The sequence below is a fragment of the Condylostylus longicornis genome, unplaced genomic scaffold (genome assembly GCF_029603195.1).
Source record: "Condylostylus longicornis isolate FDR11 unplaced genomic scaffold, ASM2960319v2 ptg000030l, whole genome shotgun sequence".
In the NCBI taxonomy this organism is placed as follows: Eukaryota; Metazoa; Arthropoda; class Insecta; order Diptera; family Dolichopodidae; genus Condylostylus; species Condylostylus longicornis.
The window spans coordinates 7,224,559-7,245,917 of record NW_026577999.1 but is presented as its reverse complement, the minus strand read 5'-3'; the positions used below and the strand labels follow the sequence as shown (position 1 = coordinate 7,245,917).

Genomic DNA, 21,359 nt, shown 5'->3' with positions numbered 1-21,359 from the left:
ATTTTATTTATATGTATATGGATTGGAAAATAATCATAAATTTTCTAAAAAAGGTAAAAGAAAAACAAAAGTATAATTACAAAGGATTCCTCTTTTTTCTTGAACAAGGTAACTGTGGGATCACATGTGCAAATGTATGCCAGTTTTTATAATGTGTTCTTCCTAATAAATAATTGTTTTATATACTAAGGTATTTACTATGTACGCAACACACCTTACATACATAAATACAAATAGTTTGTTCATAGGTATTTTACCTAGTTTTTTTTTTTTGTTTGGCCTGATAATGCTTATACCAAGTAAGTGTAGTGCTATAATTTTTCTGATATATGCTTGGAATGATATCATTTTCCAAATATGTATGTGAGTATTTATGTATTTATTTTTCTAGTTTTTGGTATCTTTATAATATTTATGGTTTTCGTTTCTTATCCTCCTTCTTCTCTTGTTTTATTAGAAAGACACCATATTTTTATAACTAGTTTTAAAATATTTTTCGATCTAAAGGCGATGCTGATGATAAAAAGAGCGCCTATAATTTTTATGGTTTTGGTATGATTTGTATTTTTTATTTTTTTTTGTTTGCTGTATGTTATTATTTTGGTTGGGTCATCTTTTCTCTGGGTCGCCTTGTTTTATACATAATATGATCTTTTATTATTTTCTATTTTAGTACAGGCGTTAAAATCATATGGAATTTTATTACAAAGACGCAACAATATATTTATGTACATATGTATATACGAGAGAGAAAAAGAAATAATTAAAAATTTAGAAAATATAATAAAATACGAGCTCATGTGTATAACATGAGTTAAACTATTGTTATACTAACTAATAAAGTTTTTGAGCGTTCATTTTTGAATGATATTTCAAAAAGAAAAAAGTTTTTTTTGAGAAAAACAAAAATAAAATAAAATTTAATTTTAAAGCCTTATGTGAGAAATGTCAATAAACGCGTTAATGAATTTTATTTGAAAATTTTTTTTTTTTTTTTTTACTTTCCACTTTAAATTTGAAGACAAAGTAAAAAATATTGTATATTTACCGGGAAGCGTGGGATTTATTATTACATATAAACATGTTGGCATACTCGTATACGTTAAAATAACAATATTTTTTGTAAACTATAGGTACTAATTTTGGTATTAAGGTCTTTCTCGAAAAAAAAAAATCATAAATTACAAGGTTTCAGAGACATTTTTGGTATAAAAATATTTAAAATTTAATCCAAATTTAGTTACAATTTAAAATTAGGCATAACATTGCCAAATTATAATTCAAATAACTATTATATAAAATTTTATTGAAATTTCTATACACAAATCTAGACTGAAAGTTAGATTTCATAATGTTGTTTCTCGATTTTCAATATTATTTTTGATAATGCTAATATAACTATATAAATAAAATAACATTATAAAAATTAAATTAAAATTATGCTTAATTTTGGAATTTAAAATATTTTCTACCGCTAAAAGACAGCTTTTGAATTTAAACACAAGATTCAATTAGAAAATAGATTTTTTTGAACATACGCCAAATTTTCTAGATCTTCTATATTTAAAATTGAGTTTCAAAACTGAATATTTTTTTGCAACGATGAATTAGAATGTGCTACAATGTCTTCTATATATATACAAAGGGAACAGCTTGAAATTCTTGAATACATTAAAATTTAGATTCAAACTGAATTATCGAATGTGTTTAGGCATTATGTAAAAAAAGAAGTTGTAATTAGTTTGAGTTCTCCTTATCATATTTTTTAGATCTTAAAGGTATGCATATAATGATCAATATTTCAAATTCAATTTCCATACCCATATAAGTACCTTTTAACCTTTAAATATCTCAAATAGTTAAGATATTTTATCTTTTATATTATAAATTATTAACATATTTTAATTTATAAAGTATATACTATAGAGGCACATCTATTAATAATCACGTAAATATTCGATATGTGCGTCTATCTGATAAAAAATCTAATTTAAATTTCTGAAAAAAAAAATTATTAGTTTCATTTCCTGTCCCAATCATGCCCATATTGTAATATGTGTAGATAAAAATTCCAAATGATTCATTATGAATTTCTCAGTTTCCATTCGAATCTTGTATGTGTTATAAATTAAGAAATTACCTTTTTTTTTTCTTTTTATTGCTTTTAAATATTGCTAATTTACAACTGTTACCAAAAATTTTATGTTCTTGAAATTATGGAAGAAAAAAAAATGTTGATTAGAATTTTTTTTTTTACAAAAATCTGTTAGTATTGTTTTAAAAATACCTTTAATACGAGTATCTTCTCTATAAAGTTCAATAATATAATATCCGAGAAACTATGTATACATATGTACATAGGTAGGTATATTGTAAGAAAGCATCAATAAAAAACCAAATGGGGTATTAATAATTTTTGGGTTGTTAATTTTTTCGGGCCTAATAATAAAATTCACATTAAAAATTAAAGTTTCCTTTTTTGTTCATATATTAGTTCCGTTCTATTCCGTCTCACTTCTTTTGCCCCCTTTTTTTATTATATGTTATCATTATGCATCTTATAATATAAACTTATTTATAATTCTCTAAAATTTATTATCAGATCTTAAGAAAAATAATATAAAACGCAATTCAAAATACAAAAACTAAAAGAAAAAATAATAAAAATAAATAATTTTAAATGCAGCTGATTTAATTTTATAATTTATCACATATTTAATATCTTTTGAATAATATTTATGACAATATGTAGAGTATGTATACATAATAAGATCGCGACAACCGGCTACTCCAATCCAATTTCAACTTCCCTTTTCTTTATTAAATTTTTATATACTTCTGTACATATGTATGTAAATAGGTGTGTATTTGTAACTATGCAAACAAACTAAAATTAAAAAGAATGAATAAGAAAGAAAGCAAAATTGAAGGAGCACAATCAACTCAAAAACTTAATCAACATTACTATGTACATATATATACAAACAATGAGAATAAAACAACAACAATATTGACATAGCCGAAAAAATAGCATACACCTATCCATATACATACATACTCATGTAGTTCTATGTATAAAAACAACAAGATTACATTAATACAATTTTTTTTTTTTTTTTGGTCGGTTAACATATGCATGCATTAAAATTTTTACAATTTTGATCAAACATTTAAAAATAACATTGAGGGAACAATACAAAACACATATTGTGTGTACCTATGTACTTACTTACATATTTTTTTTACCCCAAAAAATTTTCTTCTGTGCAGTTTTTCTTGTTGAACAAAAAAAAAAAACACAAAATTTCGATGCCGTCCCCGACTTCCAAAGTCTTAATAAACCAACAACAAAGAAAGCAAAAAAAAAAAAGAGCAAAACAAAAAAATCGTAATTTTTATTGTTGTAAAACAGTTTTGTCAAGGAAAAATTAAAGATCGTACATCTGCTATACCACTATAAATAGTCGTCATTTTGGTTGGATACCTAAAAGTACCTACAAAATTACAAGAAAAAGTAAAATTAAAAAATACATAAGCGCAAGTACGCATAAAAATTTTTTGAACATACAAAAATATAGGGGAATAAAAAAGGCAAAAAAAACAGAAAAAAATCGACTAATTTTTTTTTTTTTTGATTTTCTTATATTGATCTGATCACTATTTAAACAAACTGGCGCGTGGCGAAAATTTATATTATTATAACATATTAAATTTTATTATACATAGTTTCCGATGAGATCGCATATGCAATTATTTTATTGAATTTTTGAGGATATTACAGGATAGTTGTATTGTCGTAGCATTATACGATAATGCTAAGATATTACAACTTAAAATTGTAATATCGTAACATTATACGATAATACTACGATATTACGATTTGCTTATTTTTATTTCTTTGTTTTACCTATACATGGTTCGAACTTTTTCTGGAATAACGATGCTATAAGCGGAAGAAATCGAAAGGAGTAAAATTGGGCAAAGATGTACAGATGGAAAAATTTTTTTCGTAAAATGTAGTCGGTTCGAAAATTAATATTAGAAATCATTATTTACCTATTTGACTTTTTCGAAAGGATGTCTCTTCAGGGCTTTTTTGTGTTCCGCAGCTTTGCAAGATCGGTTTACAAAATAAGTTTAAAGATAAAATTTATTAAGATCTTTGAAACGTTTTCGGGAAGCGTCTTAGAATCTTTTTTAGAATCTTAATCCTCACAGAAACGATGTCCATAAATATTCCAAAAAAAAAAGTTTCAGAGCTTAAAACATAAATTTTCGACATTTACTCATTCTTGTTTCCGGCATCCCAATTCATTTGAGCATCTTCGATGTTAACCCAAAACAGCTTGTGATCAATTTAATTACTAAAGTATTCTAGAATTCTCCTAACTAACTTTATACATGTTTTTCGTCCCAAGTACTTTAAACTCCTTTTTAAACTATATAAAGTTTTTAAAGCGGAATATATAGGACACAATATAGGCTCATTTTACGCCAAAATTTTTCTTCATACTGTATATAAATTATTTATTGAGTTTGTGATGCTATTCAACTGATCCTGATGTTATTTTATATTAAAATTTTTGTGATATACACCGACAGCTGCTTCCTTAAAAAAAAAGGAAAAAGAAGAACAGACAAATTGAACGCAGACTGAATTCACATATTCACTCATTTAACAATATCTGAAAGTTATCTGTAAATTTTGGATTTGTATATGCCTGTATTTATGTATGTATGTAAATATGTACTTATATATACTTGCTCGCTTTAATTCTATCTCAAATAACAATAAATATTAAAAAGCATGCAAACAAATGAACACAGAGCAAAAAAAAGCATAAGTTTTTTCTTTTTTTTTTTTTGTAATGAAAGAATCCCTTTCAGTTCAGAAGGTTTGAATTTATACTTTTTGCTGTTGTTTTTTTGCTTTTCTTCTGTATAAAGGTAACTTATACGTAACTCACATGTACTTATCGTAACAATATAATGTTGTTGAACCTTTTTACGTTTCACAGATTACCCTTTAACATTAGAATGAATTGAAAAACGAGAGAGGTTCTTTGTACTCGGAATACTTTTTGTTACTTTTTATAGCATTTTTTTTTTTTTTTTGCAGACTAAAGCAAAATAAGAGTGAAAATTTTATAAGCTTCAATACTTTTGAATTATTTTTGATTGATTGGTTTTATTGGAGTTCCTTTTTTTTTATCAATAGCTTTGTTTTATTGTTGTTGTATTGGTTGTTATTTGATTTTTATTCATGTTTCAAAATATTTACAAATTGAAAATTTTTCTATTCAATTGAAGATTAGAATTTTTTTTTACAGAATTTTATAGTGTGTATAAACTATGTTTGTTATTGACTTTTTCTTATTTAAATAGAATATAATGTTGACCTATAAATTAAACAATTTAGATACACAGCTGAGGAACTTTAATTCAAGAATCATAAAAAATATTCTACTTAAATAAATTCTTTACATTCGATTATTATTTTTGTATGCTCCAATAATGTAGGCGCCTAGTATTATTAATTTCTAGCATCTAGCAAAATTTTCAATTGACAAGAAATTTAGATCATGGACTTAGGTTTAGGACACATATAGTTTCTTACATAAATTATTGATTGCTATTGAATTTCGACTATGTTCCACTGATTTCTTTTACAAATCCTTAAAAAAAATAGAAATTCAAGTAATTGTACACTTTTGTTTTAAATAAATCTTTCACTATTTAAATTTTATTTTAAACTAAAAATGTAAAAATATTATTTTAGGGTTGAAGAAGAAAAACATCTTGAAAAGCACAAAGTTTTTTATTTTTAGAAATTATTTTTTTCTTTTTTCATTTTAAATTACCATCAAAAATTTTCTTTATTTTAACAAAATAATTACATAATTCAGTATTTCCGGAAAATAGCTACATTTTATGCTTGAGAACTGTGTATATATGTATGTAAATTTAAAATTTAAACCCTTAATAATGAGAGAATTCATTTATAATATAAATAACAGCAAAATGCTTTAATAGTAAATAGCAAGAAGTCTATGTTCTAAAAGTCCACATATTATAAGCTCGTATTTAATTTGTGATCAATTACCTAACTATACGCACATTTTAAATATATCAAGGACTTATGGAGAAAACGTGCGTCTCATATTTCAAAATTTTGAAATAATTTGGTAAAAAATCCGAAGCATATCGGATAGATGGTTTTGCCCATAAGCCCCCGATATATGTAACCGATTATTACAAAATGTTCTTCATACAATATAATCCATAACTGTATATTTTATATGTAAATGCTATTTAATTTCGATTGTAAGATTCTTAGAGGCATGTATAAATCATATTAACTCAGTATTTTACTTACATACACATAGATCCTGCTAGTATCTGCACAAAATCATTTTAATTCGATTTTCAATTTATGGATTTACATTACTATGGTTTTCCTTATAAAATACAGAAATGAAAAAATTTTTAATTACATTCCCACAATGCTTATTTTCTTTATTCATTCTTTTGTTGAAAATTTAAACAAAAACACAATTATGATTGTTTACATAAAAATTAAATGTCCTTAAAAGAATTTTCTTAAATTCCAAAAAAAAAACAAAAAATTCCTCAACAAATAAATATTCCAAATTCTCTATAAAATCCAAATGATAATGAGAAAAAAAAAATAAGATTTCAAATTATAAACATTTGAAATTTGAATTTACAAAACAAAGCCAACCAAAGAAATTGTTATTTCTTTTTTGTTAACATTTTAAAATTTAGAGTTTCCTTCCTTTCTTTTCTTCAAATTTTAATTATTTTATACGTTCCCTATTAAAATGACAATTTCCTATAACAGTACAATAATACACAAAATGCCACTTAAATCTCATATTCCCGTTATGTAATCATTGCATTTCAAATATAGCACGGAAGAACCATAGCAAAAGTATTAAAGAATAAAATTTCTTATAAATTTAGAAGTAAATATTTGTATATTAAAGGCACATAGGCTCCTATACATGCATATATACATAATTACAAACACGAAAAGTAATTTAATACTTATCTATTTAACTAATACAAATACAAGAAAAAAAAAATAATTTTTTTGGATAAGCGTGCTAAAAATTAAAGAAAAAGGAAAATATTATCCCCTTAAGGATACATGGTTTGTCATCTGTATAACAATATCTGTTGTAAGATAGTGGAACATCTGCCATAATTATTTATATATATATTTACAATATTCTTTAACTTTCTTCATACATATCTATATGTATATATGTAATATCTGTATATGTACATAATTATGTTCCCTTGAAATCCTAAGTCAACTCAAATACACTTTCAAAAATATTAAAACCAAAAAAAAAAAAAATTGTACATACAGATGTATGTATGTGTAATTTTTTTAAAGGATTCTCAATTTAATATTTCCATTATATACATACATTTTTACATACATATATATATTATGCTTGTGTATTTATATTTGATGCATTTTATATAAGTGATGCATTTTCAGTATCTTATAAAATGAATTTTCAGTATGGTGTCTTTTTCAATATACTTAAAATAGCATGATGTCTTATACAAAATAAAATGTTATGCATTGTATATAAAAGTTCGAAAACGATAACCAGGATTTTCTATTTTAATTTTTTTTATATTTTTATGGCAATTTTTTATTTTTTTTTTTTTTGGGTTAAAGGACTAACATAATATGAAGGTTTGTTTTTTTTTTAAAATCTAAGAAAGTAAATTTTTCGGGAAATGCACAATTAAAAGTATTTTTATTTTCAATTTTAGAGATTCTTGAATAATTTCATTTCCATATGGAGTTAAAATAAAGTTGTTGAAAGTAATCCGGCACTGAAATGTTTGGTATACTTTCCATTAAATGTGACATACTGTGTAGTCACAGCTGTACTGTATAGCTTCTAAAATCAAGCAAAATATTGAATATAAACAAGTCATTTTGTTAGCGACCTTATATCGTCAGAATATAACATCAATTCTCTTAAATAAAAAGAATTTTTGAGAACAGATTTGTAATATTTTGCAAAATTAATATTTTTAGTGAGAATTCAATTCTTTTTGGGTAACAAAATGGAAAAATTCCCAAACAATTATTCATAGATCTTCATAAATTTGTATACGCATAACAAATTTTGGTATTGAGCTCAATTTATGTCCCCCTCTATTTATTTTCGTTCATCTATTTTTTTGCACTTTTCGAAAATGGTGTCAAAATGTATATGTATATATAAATCAGATTAAAAAATTTCGTAAAAATAGAAAATCCAATTTAAAAGTTAAACATTTTTTTTTTTATTATTAAAATATTTTTTTAAATAAAATCCTTTTAATTTCATTTCTATATACATATATGTACAAAAACATGTAAACTTGTAAATAATGTAAAATCCCTTGTGAAATACCGTACCTTGCGTATCATTTTCTCTACGAATTTAATGGCACTTTTAAGATTTACTAAACAAATTTTATATACATACATGTGTATGTGTAGGCAATACACATTTAAAAAGAAATATGATTTCTAAAAAAAAAAACTATAAAAATGTCTTCCACCCCATTTCATGATTCTTATTTTTTTCATGTTTTCTCTATTTAATTGTTAACTAAATGAAAAAGTTAGTAGTTCTTAAAGAAGAGAAAAAGAAAAAGGGGTTGTTGGACACAATTCTATATATGAATGTGACAGATTATTATAATGACAAGGTCGTCGTATGCAATGCTATTATAGTGAATTTGTTAGAATAATTATTTACCCAAAAAATTACAAAGAGTTGTCATTCGCACATTTATATGCCATTCTATTTAAAAAATTTTATGAAAGGGATTTAAAGAAAAAAAAAATTTGTTATTATGTAAGCACGCTTATATTTATTTTTTTTGAATAACTTTTCAAATATGTAGTATGATATGAAAGTGAGGGTGTTTATTATGTTAATAAACAAAATTTTCTTTTTTCCTGCAAAAAAAAAAACTAAATTAAATGTGACATTTTTAGCAAATTGTGAGGGTGGCTGAAGGTTTTTTTTGTTGTTTTTTTAAATATGAACAAATAATAAATAGAAATTTTAATAAAACATTTGTTTTATGTACTTTTTTTAAATAATAAAAATTTGCTCATAACAAACATACATATATACCAAGAAAATATGAACGAATATACACACATACTATGATTATATAAAAAAATTTTGTTAGTTAACTTGAAAATGGATTAAAGGATTCCGAAATATATTTATTTATTTGATGTTACTATGCATATCTATGTATGTTGTTTAGATGACAATGTAAGTGACAATGTTAGAAAAGAATATATAACGAATTGAAATTGAGGTAAATTTAAAGAATATATCTCGTAAAAATTAAAGATTAACAATACATTTTAATAAATTGAAAGAGTTTATTTGAAAATTTTTGTTGACCCATCACAAATTAAGTTTTCAACGGTGTCAATTAAAACATACTTGCACTACACAACATACGAATGACTTTTGGTGTCAAACTTAAAGAGAAAAAAGGTGTCAAGAAGAAATAAGTAATTAGAGACCTTAGGTAGGCCTATTCTAGGCCTTTGGTATAAATCGGCAATATACGAAAAGTTTTGATATATCACCAAATAATACAGCCTACATAAACTTATTGTAGAAAGCTATGAGATTGTGCCAAACAAAACAAATTAAACAAATAGAAATTTCTTAGAACAAGGTTTTTTATAATATGGTGAATGTTCTTTGGATTATACGCAAAAGTGACATTCATATAGGGATTTGAGTGTCAGTTTGACTATCCACGTCCGTTTTAGGCTGAGGTTAAAGACATTTCTCTATTCCATTTTCGTATAAGAAAAGCTGTTCGCAATAATTTGATGTAACTAAGAACTAAAACAGTTGAAAAAAGATCAAAGTTTAAAGTAACTATCAAGCAAATAACTATATAATTTTAATTGTTGTCAATTGACATACTTTAAAATAGAAAGCTTTATAAACCTATCACAGCTTTGAGATATATGTACATAATTAAATTTAATGAATTTTGTCGTAGTTACACCAGTAATTAAACGAAAAACAAAAATTACCAGACCTCTAAATAATTTATACAATAACATCGTCAATTAGAATGAAATTAATAAGCAAATTTGATGGCCCCCCAAGAAAAATAAAGTCATATAACTGGAAAACTATAATACTAAACCCACACTAAACTAGTGATAATAACTGGAATAAAAAAAAACTGTTATAATAAAAAAATGCGCTACATTATATACCAACTTTATTACTATCTTTTTTTTGTCTCCAAACTAAATACACCAACTAAAAGCTCTTTTTTTTCTTTCTATATAAACTTTAATTTATTTTTGTCGTATAATGATAATAATATAGATTAGTAACAGTCCCACATTAGAATTGATTAACTTTTTAATCATATAACAGATTTCTTACCGCCTACTTAAAAAAAAATTTTTTTCTTGTGTAAACTTTACGATAATAAAACTACCACTGTATTTTTACACATAATGAATTTTTAATTTTATTTAGCTTATATAAAATAATATGAGGAAAAAAATATAGAGGAGGAAAAATAACTTTAAAAAAGACCCCATCGGCAATAAAAAAAATAAACCCAACACACAAACAATAAAATTTTTAAATTCATTCATAATGAATACTGTTAATTTAAATATTATATGAAGTAATTTTTACCATTATCTTCCTACACATAATACAAAGATACCAAATATTTTTTTACAAAATTTTTACCAAAAAAATTTTTTTTAGAAAATATAGAATATTTTGTGAGAAGATATAGATGGAATCGATTGTGTGTCTATATTTACTCTGAGTGCGAAGTAAAGGAAAAGGATATTAAAGAAGAAAATTTTACACACCATCAACGGTAGAGGAGTCAGGAGTTGATATATCGTCGAACGAGGTCTGATAATAACATCATGATTATGAGGGTTTCAAACTTAATCTGAACGTCACCCTTTACACAAAAAAAAGAATACGAAAATTTCATGAAACCATTATGCCGAAGAAGAAACGATACATGTAGACGAACAATACCCATTTAAAAAAAGGGTTTTAACCGGTCGTACATTGCTGTCCACCATTTCAAAAATTTTTGAAATTAGGACTGTTAAGGATCTCAAATTATTTGAATAAGTTAAATATTTTCAGTGATAAACAATTCGGCTTCAGAAATGGTATCTCAATCCACGATGCGCTTCTGCTATTTTTCTCGAACATTATCAAAGGTTTGGCTAATAAAAAATATTGTGCCGGTAATTTCGTTGATGTTACTAAAGCATTTGGTATGGTAGATTAATTTTTTCTTTTACAATTGGCTTCATGTTTGATTAGTTCATATCCTATTTAAGTGGCGAAGCACAATGCATTAGCATTGCAAAATGCTGCATTGACTATAAAAATAATAATTTGAGCGTTTCTCAAAGCTCACTTCTTAATTTATATAAATTCACATTTTTTAAGCAAGAATTTAGAGGTGATTCAACAGCCTTTGCTGATGACTTCGCTGCATCCTATTGCTGTGATGGTCCTCTAAACTTAGCTTGTGATATTAATAATAATTTACACAATTTTCGTAATTGATTCAATAAACATATAGATTAATGTGAATTCAGTCAAGATATTTCTATCAAATGAAGACGTGCTTAAAATATTTTATTAGGATGACGGTGTTTTTCGAAATAATTTCGCGAAAATCTAATTACATAGTTAATACCCCTGAGCTAGTAAAATGAAAAGTTAACAAAAATTCTACTTTTTCTACTACTTTACACTGATGGATTAAAGGCGTACATAGAAATAAGTGTGAGCATTGTTGAGCCGAAAACAAAATAAGAGGATGAATCTATGAACGCATTCAAGTGTAATCTTAGGTACATATGATTGACGTATACGTTCAGTATAATCTTGAAGGATTCTCTTAGGGACCAACTAATAACAATCATTTTTGACAATCAAGTGGTCATCAAATCAATAAATTTATGATTAATGTCCTATACTATGATTTTGTCCGGCACATTACACCTTTAAAAACTCATACTTTCATACTTATATCATCGATTCTATATTGTTCGATGTTTTATTTTTTTTTTGTATTGTTGTTCTCCTCATTTTGTTATTTCGTCACAGATGAAGAAATTTTATATTCATCTATCAACATCGAAATCCCATATAAATACTTATATATGCCATATTGTAACATGTATATACGAGTAGTATATACATATAAATTATTAAGAGTGCCTTCCTATAATATTTGTAACCTATAATTTTGTGCATTTAATATTACAATTTTTACGTAAATCTTTACCTACATATTATGTAAATATGTGTATATCAACATTATGTATAGGATGTAAAATTAAAGAGGAAAGATGCAAATTTTTTGAAGAGAAAAAAGAAAAATTAGAACAATAAACTAATAATAACTATATATATATACATTTAAATACATTAATAATTGTATGTATTGCTTACTATAAAAATAAAATCTTTAATTTAAAGATGCATTCAAAATATAATATTCCTTCGCAATATTTGTATATTTCTTATTATATAATTATTGTATATTAAAAATGCCATAGAGAATTTTTTTTTTTTGTATATGTATGTATTTCTATTGAAAGTAGACGTACTAATACACATACATTATATATTTCATATGTGTTAGTGTTAAGAGAATATATGTATAGTAATATGTATACGAGTATATATATGAGTTATGATAGAAGTCTTACAAATTGTGTCTTCTTCTTTCTTTTTTGCTTTAAATAAATCCTCACGGTACGGCTCATATCTATTTGTATTGCTATAATATTTTTCACTATAGTATGTACATATAAATATGTATGTATCTAAAAATTAAATTCTTACTCCAACATAATTGTATTACTTACTCCCAGCAATATACCATGCTTTACTTCTATACTCCTGCATTTATTTATTCTTATTCATACATAATTATTATGTTCTTGCTTTTATTATCATTATTATTATACATATGTATACATATATATAGAACAAATACATAATGTATGAGAGACAGATGTATCTGCAATATGTATTTTATATATACTTTTAAAATTTACCTTTGATAACATACTAAAAATATAACTCGTACTCATAATATGTACATACACATATTTGTATATACTATATAATAATAATATTCATGATATTACTGAAGTTTTATGTAGGTACATAAAATGTTTATGTTCCACTCTGTTTAGTCTTCTTTTTGTTTTTGTGTTTTCTTTTTTGTATTTGTGGTATTTGAGTATATTATGTTGTTGCTGTTGTTGTTGTTGGTATATTTCTGTTATTTTTTTATTATTATTTTTCTGAACGAATTTTCAAACTTGGGTGATTCCATTCAATTTAATTTTTTTGGTGAAGTCATCCGTAAATCTTCAGTTTAGTATTGGCTTTCGTACGAGAAGGTCTTCGTCGCGTAAATAAATTTTTAATACAAAAAAAAAAGAAACGAATAAAGATTTTCTTTTGATTAAAACTAAAAAATATTTTTCTTCAAATTTTAATTTTTCCTTTTTTTTTGTTTTATTTTTCTACCTAATATTAGTATTTTATTCTACTTAAGAATTTTTATTAATAATTTCTTAAATAAATTAAGTTGATTTTAATATTAAAACAATTTCAATTATAATTTAAAAAAAAACAAAATGCTTAATTTTAAAATAAGAAAAAATTACGGATTAAAATAAAAAGGATTATTGCAAATACCTACTTCCTAGATTATATAGGTTAAATATTTCTTACACTTATATATAAATCAAGGAAGAAAATAAAGGACAATTTGGAAAAAAAATTTAAATATTTATATTTAAAGATAAAAAGTGAATAATTTAACAAAAAAAATTTTTTTGTCTCTGATTCTAATTATTATATATAAAAAAAAATAATAAATTAAGAAAAAGGATATAAAGGAATTAAAAAATTATAACTAATAAGGATAATTACAACATTTTATACATAATAATAATTTTGAATATAACAAACATTATTTTTCATATAATATAAAATTTTATATATTTTACATATATATATATACATATATACATACTGTACTATATAGATTATATACTTTGAAATATTTCGGTTAATTCGGTTATTCTTCGTTTATAATTGAATTATTTTCAATTATTTATTACAATTTTTCTTTTCGTATAATTTAAATTAAAGAAAAAAAAAAAAATTTCGAAAATTCATATGGGTTTATCTGATGATCATCATCATATAGGCGGTTCACAGCCTTGTAATTGCCATCATCAATCAGTTGCACTATTAGGATCAACTGAAGTTAATTTTGTAAATCATAATACAAAACGAAAAATGCATATTTTAAAAAGGATTAAAAAACGTTTTGGTTTAGGTTAGTACAAAAATTAATTTTAAAAATTTTATTATTTAAAATTATTACATAACATATTGTGAGCAATGAAAAAATATTTTTTTTTTTTTTATTAAATTTTAAGCCAAAAATATATTTTGAAGATGCTGAAATTTTAATAAAATTTTTATTTAAAATGTTCAGATTATAATTATAAAGAAAAACACATATTTTCTTGTTTAATTAAGTATAATATGATGAATGTCCTTTATTTAAGGATATTTCATTAATAGTATATACTTTAGTATACATATAATATTTATATGCAATTTATCAGAAAAAATAAATTAATATTTAAATTAATTGCTTATATACATTTATAATATTCATAAATATAACCGCTTTAATGGAACATGTATATATGTATATTGACATACATATTTAAATATAATGTGTGTATGTATAATATTATTATATCCTTATAATTTATATGCTTGTAGGTATACATACATTATGTATAATAAAAATTGTGGAATATGATTATTTTCGATTGAAGAAATTGTGGAACATAATAATAATATTGATTGTATATATGATAAGTATAAATATTTAAATATATTGTGAAATATTTAAGATATATATATTACATATGTGTATATACATATTGCATAATATATATAATATAAGGATAGCCTATTAACGTGAAAATTGCACCCTCAACTTCATAAATGATTCAGTTTTTTTTTTTCTCTCCGTTATTTAATGTGCTGCGCATCATCATGCAATATTTAGTGTAGCTATATGCTTATATACATATAATATAGAACATTTTTTTTGGAACAAGGTTTTTATATCATAGTATGGTTAGTTAATGCAGCAACTATTTATATATATTTTGATTTAAAATATTATTTTACATATATACATATATATATTTATATGTACATGAACATGACATTGGTATATGCAGATATTTCAATAAATTTTCAATATTAAATTTAAATTAATAATTTATTAATGAACTTAATTTGAAATATGAAATTCTTTTAATAGATATTATAGAAAAGAATAATTTAATATTTTACTGTTATATATTCAAATATATACCATGTCCTTAATATTTCAAACAAATTTTTCTTGATTTTCAATTTACATTTTTTGAATATCCGTACGCAAATTTAATTTTTTATCTATTGTAAACATCACAAATAATTGAAAATTATACATTCGTTTTATTTTATTATCAAATACCACCTCTGTTCTGTCAAATTAAATACACAAATACAGCAATAATTTTCCAATAAATTATCTTCAAAGTATTGTCCATAAATTTAAGTATTTGCTTAAATTTACGAGCCCGATTGGAGTAGCTTTTTAAAATATAACAATAAATTACAATTTTTTTTTTCTATATATTCAGAAGTTAATTTTAAATTTCAACTTTCAAAATACATACATACGAGTATCTACTTATTTACATAAAATTCTTTATTTTTATTAATTTCAAATTCAAATTCATATATGTGTTAAGATTTTTAATAATGAAAAAGCCGGTTAATTAATTATGAGAACAATATATGAAAAAAAAAACTTTTATTAAATAAATTCGTGAAATAGTGATTATTGACGTGTTTTTTATTATTATATTGTGGTATACTCGTATATAACTTTGTATGTACATGTATATTAACGAAACTGATGATGGATTATTTAATCATTTTTATTTTAAAGTTCTCGGTTTTTATCTCTTATACTTGTACGAGTATGTATTTAAAAAAATTTCTTATGAATCATTTAATAAATTTATTGTTGGTTCTTTTTTTCATATTTATATATGTATAACTATATTATGTGTATTATACATTTATATTAGATTTTTTTATTGCATTATATGATAACATTTTTATTATTATATTATAAATTAAACAACAATATATTTATTTGCATATGCGTCAAGAGTATAAAGCGAAAAAGTTTCAAGTCGTTCTAAATAAATCTAAGCAATAAATCTGATCGAATATTTTATAGGTACGTCAGATATATACGATATCATGACGTATATCTAACCACTATTCAATTGATTATTGTCTTAATGGTATTATTGTTGTTTTCGTGGTTTATGTTAATTGAATTCCAGTTTCATATTTTTACATTAAATTATTTTACTCATAGTAAATAATAAAGTGTTGCGCATTATTAATATCCTGACCTTATCTTTAGCGGCAAAATTACCCCACTGTAGTTCTTCTTCTTCTTCTTATGTTGGGCCTTAGTGCTGTATTTGACTAGAATCAGCCACCTTGAGAGACTGACGTTCAACTTTCATGCCACCTTTTGGATGGCCTTAGAATGTAGTTATCTTACAAAAAATATGATAGGAGCTTAACTAAGGTTGATAAAATATGATAGGGTTAACTAAGAAGCATACATAAGAACATATACATATGTAATTAAATATGTACGTAAAATAATAATACAAGAATGCCAAGCTTATATTTAAAAAATCCTCAATCACTCAATCCAAAAATTTATGATACTTCATTATTATGAAGTATGAACTAATAAAAATGAGGGTAATCTCTAGGGTTAATAATAATTATAAAATTATAAGATGAAAACAAAAATTATTTGCATTTACTCAAAAATTATTTTTAATTCATAACTTCTGCCAAATATATACTTATTTTCTCCAATTAAATATTAATTTCTTTGAACTTCATCTTGTATAACTGCGCTATTATTATAATAGAGCTAAAAATAACTGCTTACCTTACCATATATACATATAATGTAATTTAAAATAATTACTGTTAACATAAATTACTTTTAATCAACCAACCTTGGATATGAGTCAACATTCATTTTGTTTTTTTTTTTTTTTTGGTTGTGATTTTATTTCCGAAAATCTAACAACATTGTATTTTTCTTTTATTTATGACAATATGTGTATGTATAAATTGTGTATGCATATATTATGTATTTTCTTATTATACGTATAAGGTTATAAGGTAAAGTTTACCTTAAATAGCTTTTGTTTTTTCGTTCTTATATACATATAAATATAATATGCCATCAATTTGTTATACTAATCACGGCATGAGAAAATTAAAAAACAATCGTGATAAAATTAAATTTAAGTAGCAAAATGTATAAAGCACATATTTATATATATGTATGTGTATATGAAATATGTATTATATAAATATTGGAATAAATATGTGCTAAATATACATGAAAGAAAAAATAAAAGGCCGTTAAAGTAAAACTAAATTACTAATAACATGTTTTTTTGCTATTCAAGGGCACATTTTTCAAACAAAACTAAAATTTTCACTCAATAAGAAAAAATTTCCAAAATTGAGAAAAATTGCCAAAACATACAACTTAACATTCATTATTCTCTTTTTTTTGTTTTAAGATAAAATCACCAAAATAAAAATTCTCTAAGTCATTACCTACTTCAGGTGTTCTGAAATAGAAAACATAAAAACAAAAGCAGCTAAAAAAATTTTTAATGAATTTTTTTTTTCATTCAACCTTCATTAGAAAATTTTTTTTTCTTTTTTCTTTAATTTATTTTACTTTTTAGGCTATTCATTTATTTTTCTTTCCCTTTTCTGGTTAGTTAATTATTGTATATTAAAAGGAAAGCTTTTGTAGTTAATTTATGTGAAATAAACAAACATACACACAATAATTATGCGACATTTAACATATAAATTCACAAAATTCACAATATTTAACTTAATATAGTGTGTAAAATACTTATACACGAAAAGTCGTAAGTTGTCTTTTAAAACAATTCAACCATTCAAAAAAAAAAAATTAAGATTTTTGTTATTTTCTTTAAGAAAAAAAAAAAAAAACAAAATACGAAAATTCGAATCAGACATCAAGTACAAAACCGTGAGAAACTTTAAAGTTCAAGTAAAATCTAATAAATCAAGTTAACACAACTGTATATATATGTTTGTAGATAATATACTTATACCGACATACATTATTGCACATATTGACATACACACACTTGTATAACAAATTCCATACTATCACTTCTTATATTTTATACTCAGTTGTGCCATTACAAATGCCATATACAAGTTATTTGTATGCATACCTATAAATATGCAAGTATATCATTAACATTATAACTGCTATATAATTTATATATACACATAATGTATAAAATTAACTATAAATGCTTGAATTTTATTTTATTTAGGTTTTTTCTCTTTATTAAAAAAAAAAATGAGAATTCACAAACCATTAATAAAAAAAACAAAAAGTAAAGTGCTCATTCAGCTCACAAAACATTAAAGATTTTTGTACTTACAAACGATATGTAAGTGAATTGAGCATTTTTTTATATAAAAAAAAAAAACAAGAAATAAATAAAAATAGGAAAAGATTTTTCGTTAGTTTTTCCCATAATGTTGGAAAAACTCTACGGTTTTCTTTTTTGTTTTATTGTACATTTATATCAATAAAACAAAATAAAAGAAAAGAAAAAAAAAACTTTGTCTCTTTCTATAACTACTTTTTTATTATTACTATTATTGCTATTATTGTGCATAGTTATAGTTTTTCGTATACTTAATTTTTATATTGTGTGGTGTATACCAAGAAACTCGTACTTGTATTCACGTCACAATTAGCCGGCAAAAGAATACCGTATTAGATTATAAATAAATATTATTTTTTATAGAGAATAAAAAATTATATAAACTTTTGAGCAAGAAATAAATGAAAATTGCTATGTATAGGTACCCACAGATATGTTATTAGGATTACCATCGTCATATATTTTCAAAATTTACCGGAATTCAAGTCGAAATCTTGTATAATTGAAATACCAGAGGTATTTCAATTGTATAATTGAAATACTCATTATACTCTTCGGTTACATTACTGACAATTACTTTAACCCTTTACTTGTTATTCTAATATTTTCAATTAAATATCTTGAAAGCACTTACAAACAAGAAATGTTATAATTTTTATATATGAATATTTTTGTTACGACAATATTAAATACAATATCCAAATTTCGACTGATTGAACAATTAAAGCATCTTTACATTTTGTTAATTGTGAGAAAATTGGGCGCAAGTTGGAAAAGATTCGAACATTGCTCCATTATAAAGTAAAAACTAATTAATGATTATAAAATTACATATACCATTTAATTATACGACGCCAGTATGCGCTTATATGTACGGTCGAACAAGCTCATATGTACACCCTTTCGATGTAATCGAACCGTATTAGGCAACGTGTTCAATTGTAATTACATCTAGTATTCTTTGATTTAGATAGCATTTTATGATGCAATATGTAAGTCTCTCCTAGATATTAATTAAAAAATCCATTTTACTCCATTTCGCTGCCATATTTGTATTAATATTGAAGAGAATTGGCAATCCTGATAACAATAGGTAAAATGTATTATTACATATATATACGTTTTTTGTTGTATTACATTGATACAATGCTTTTTTTTTATATTGTAGGTACTTATGTTCGCTTCTACTACTATAATTATGCAGTCATGTAAATAAACCATTAAGATTTGTAGCGTTTTTTTTTTTGTTGTCTTCGAACAGTTGTTAGTTTGTTTTGTTTGTTTTTTTTTGAGGATGCGATTATAGTAGTGTCAATTGCACGATAGATGGCTCTTAATTTTTATTTTTATTTAGTTTTTTTTTCGTTGTTGTCATTAGTTCAGCCTTAGAGATTTTAGAAATAAAAATATCGATTTGATCACGAAAAAACATTAGAAGAAAAATGTTGGAAATTTTTCTATAATAATGAGTTTTGTTTTTTTTTGTTTTTTCTTCGTAATTTGTAAATTATTTGAATAAATTAAGAAAAAAACGCCCCGCATCTTATTTAAAATGTACTTTTGATGTTAAGCATTTTTTGTTTTTTTTTTTTTTGTTTTTTTGCTTGCAATTTGATCGAATGTCGGTGCTGTAGTATCGGTCGGTCGATTTATTAATGGGTATCCAATTCGGTAATTTCACATAGACTAAATTTATTTTTTTTTTTGTACATATACATATTACATACTTACATATTTACACACGTATTTTTATGGATAGTTTTTATTCTATTTTTCTTTGTTTAAATTGTGTGAAAAAAAAATCTTTTAAGTTTAACCTCTGCTTTTCTTTTCTTTTTGTGTAATGGAGATCTTATTGAGAATAAATTAGCTGAACAAATTTTGTATAATTTTTATTTTCTAACTCTTTTCTTTTATATCGTGTTTTAAGTTTCACATGATTCGTGGATGTGCTAATTGATCCATTATTATTCTCTTCTATGATGATGAATCAGTCAACATTATTCTGTTTTATTATTCTAAACAAATGTTGTGATGCTATTGTATCGGTATATAGAATTTCAATTCAAAACAATTAAATATTTAGAAAAATAAAAGGAAAAAAAAATATTCTTGTAAAAATATTGTTTATGTACGGTTCAAATTAGAACATTTTATTAAAGCGGCTCCACATTAAAAGTAGAGGGGATCAAAACGATTAAAAGAGAAAAAGGAAATAATTGAGATGTTTTTAAAGAAAGAAAAAATTGAAAAAAATAATATGGGATACATGGGGAAAGAAGATAATGTTTTGCAATTTACATTTTTTGTTATTTTGATTATTTAAAAAGTTCGGAATTTTTAACATTAAAATTTTATTTTTAAAGCTTTTTTTTTAAGAAAATGTTTTAGTAAGTATTTCTAGCACAAAATTACGTCATATTTTTCACTTTTATCAGAATTAATTTTTTCCCTTATAACGAAAATAATTTTTTTTTTGTTTTTATTTCGCTTATTTTGTAATAGCGCCGCTGGCGGTCTATTTAAAAGTATAAATGAATTTAAATAAATGTGTGTGTGTACATAATTTTGATAATTAATTTTTCCATTATATTGTATTTTT

The 21,359-nt window shown here is 23.6% G+C and overlaps 1 protein-coding gene across 3 annotated transcripts in view; it reads left to right on the top strand.

The window, feature by feature from the left end:
* The window catches only part of LOC129607867 (protein neuralized), a 60,021-nt gene that overhangs the window by 19,758 nt on the left and 18,904 nt on the right, over positions 1-21,359 (top strand). Inside the window, exon 1 of one of the 3 annotated variants that reach the window (XM_055519096.1) lies at positions 14,186-14,457. The exons of the other annotated variants lie outside the window; for them this stretch is intronic. Within the exon in view, the coding sequence (XP_055375071.1) occupies positions 14,295-14,457 (163 nt within the window). The 5' untranslated portion in view covers positions 14,186-14,294. Of the gene's footprint in view, positions 1-14,185; positions 14,458-21,359 lie in introns of those variants that run through there. 3 annotated transcript variants of the gene reach the window in all.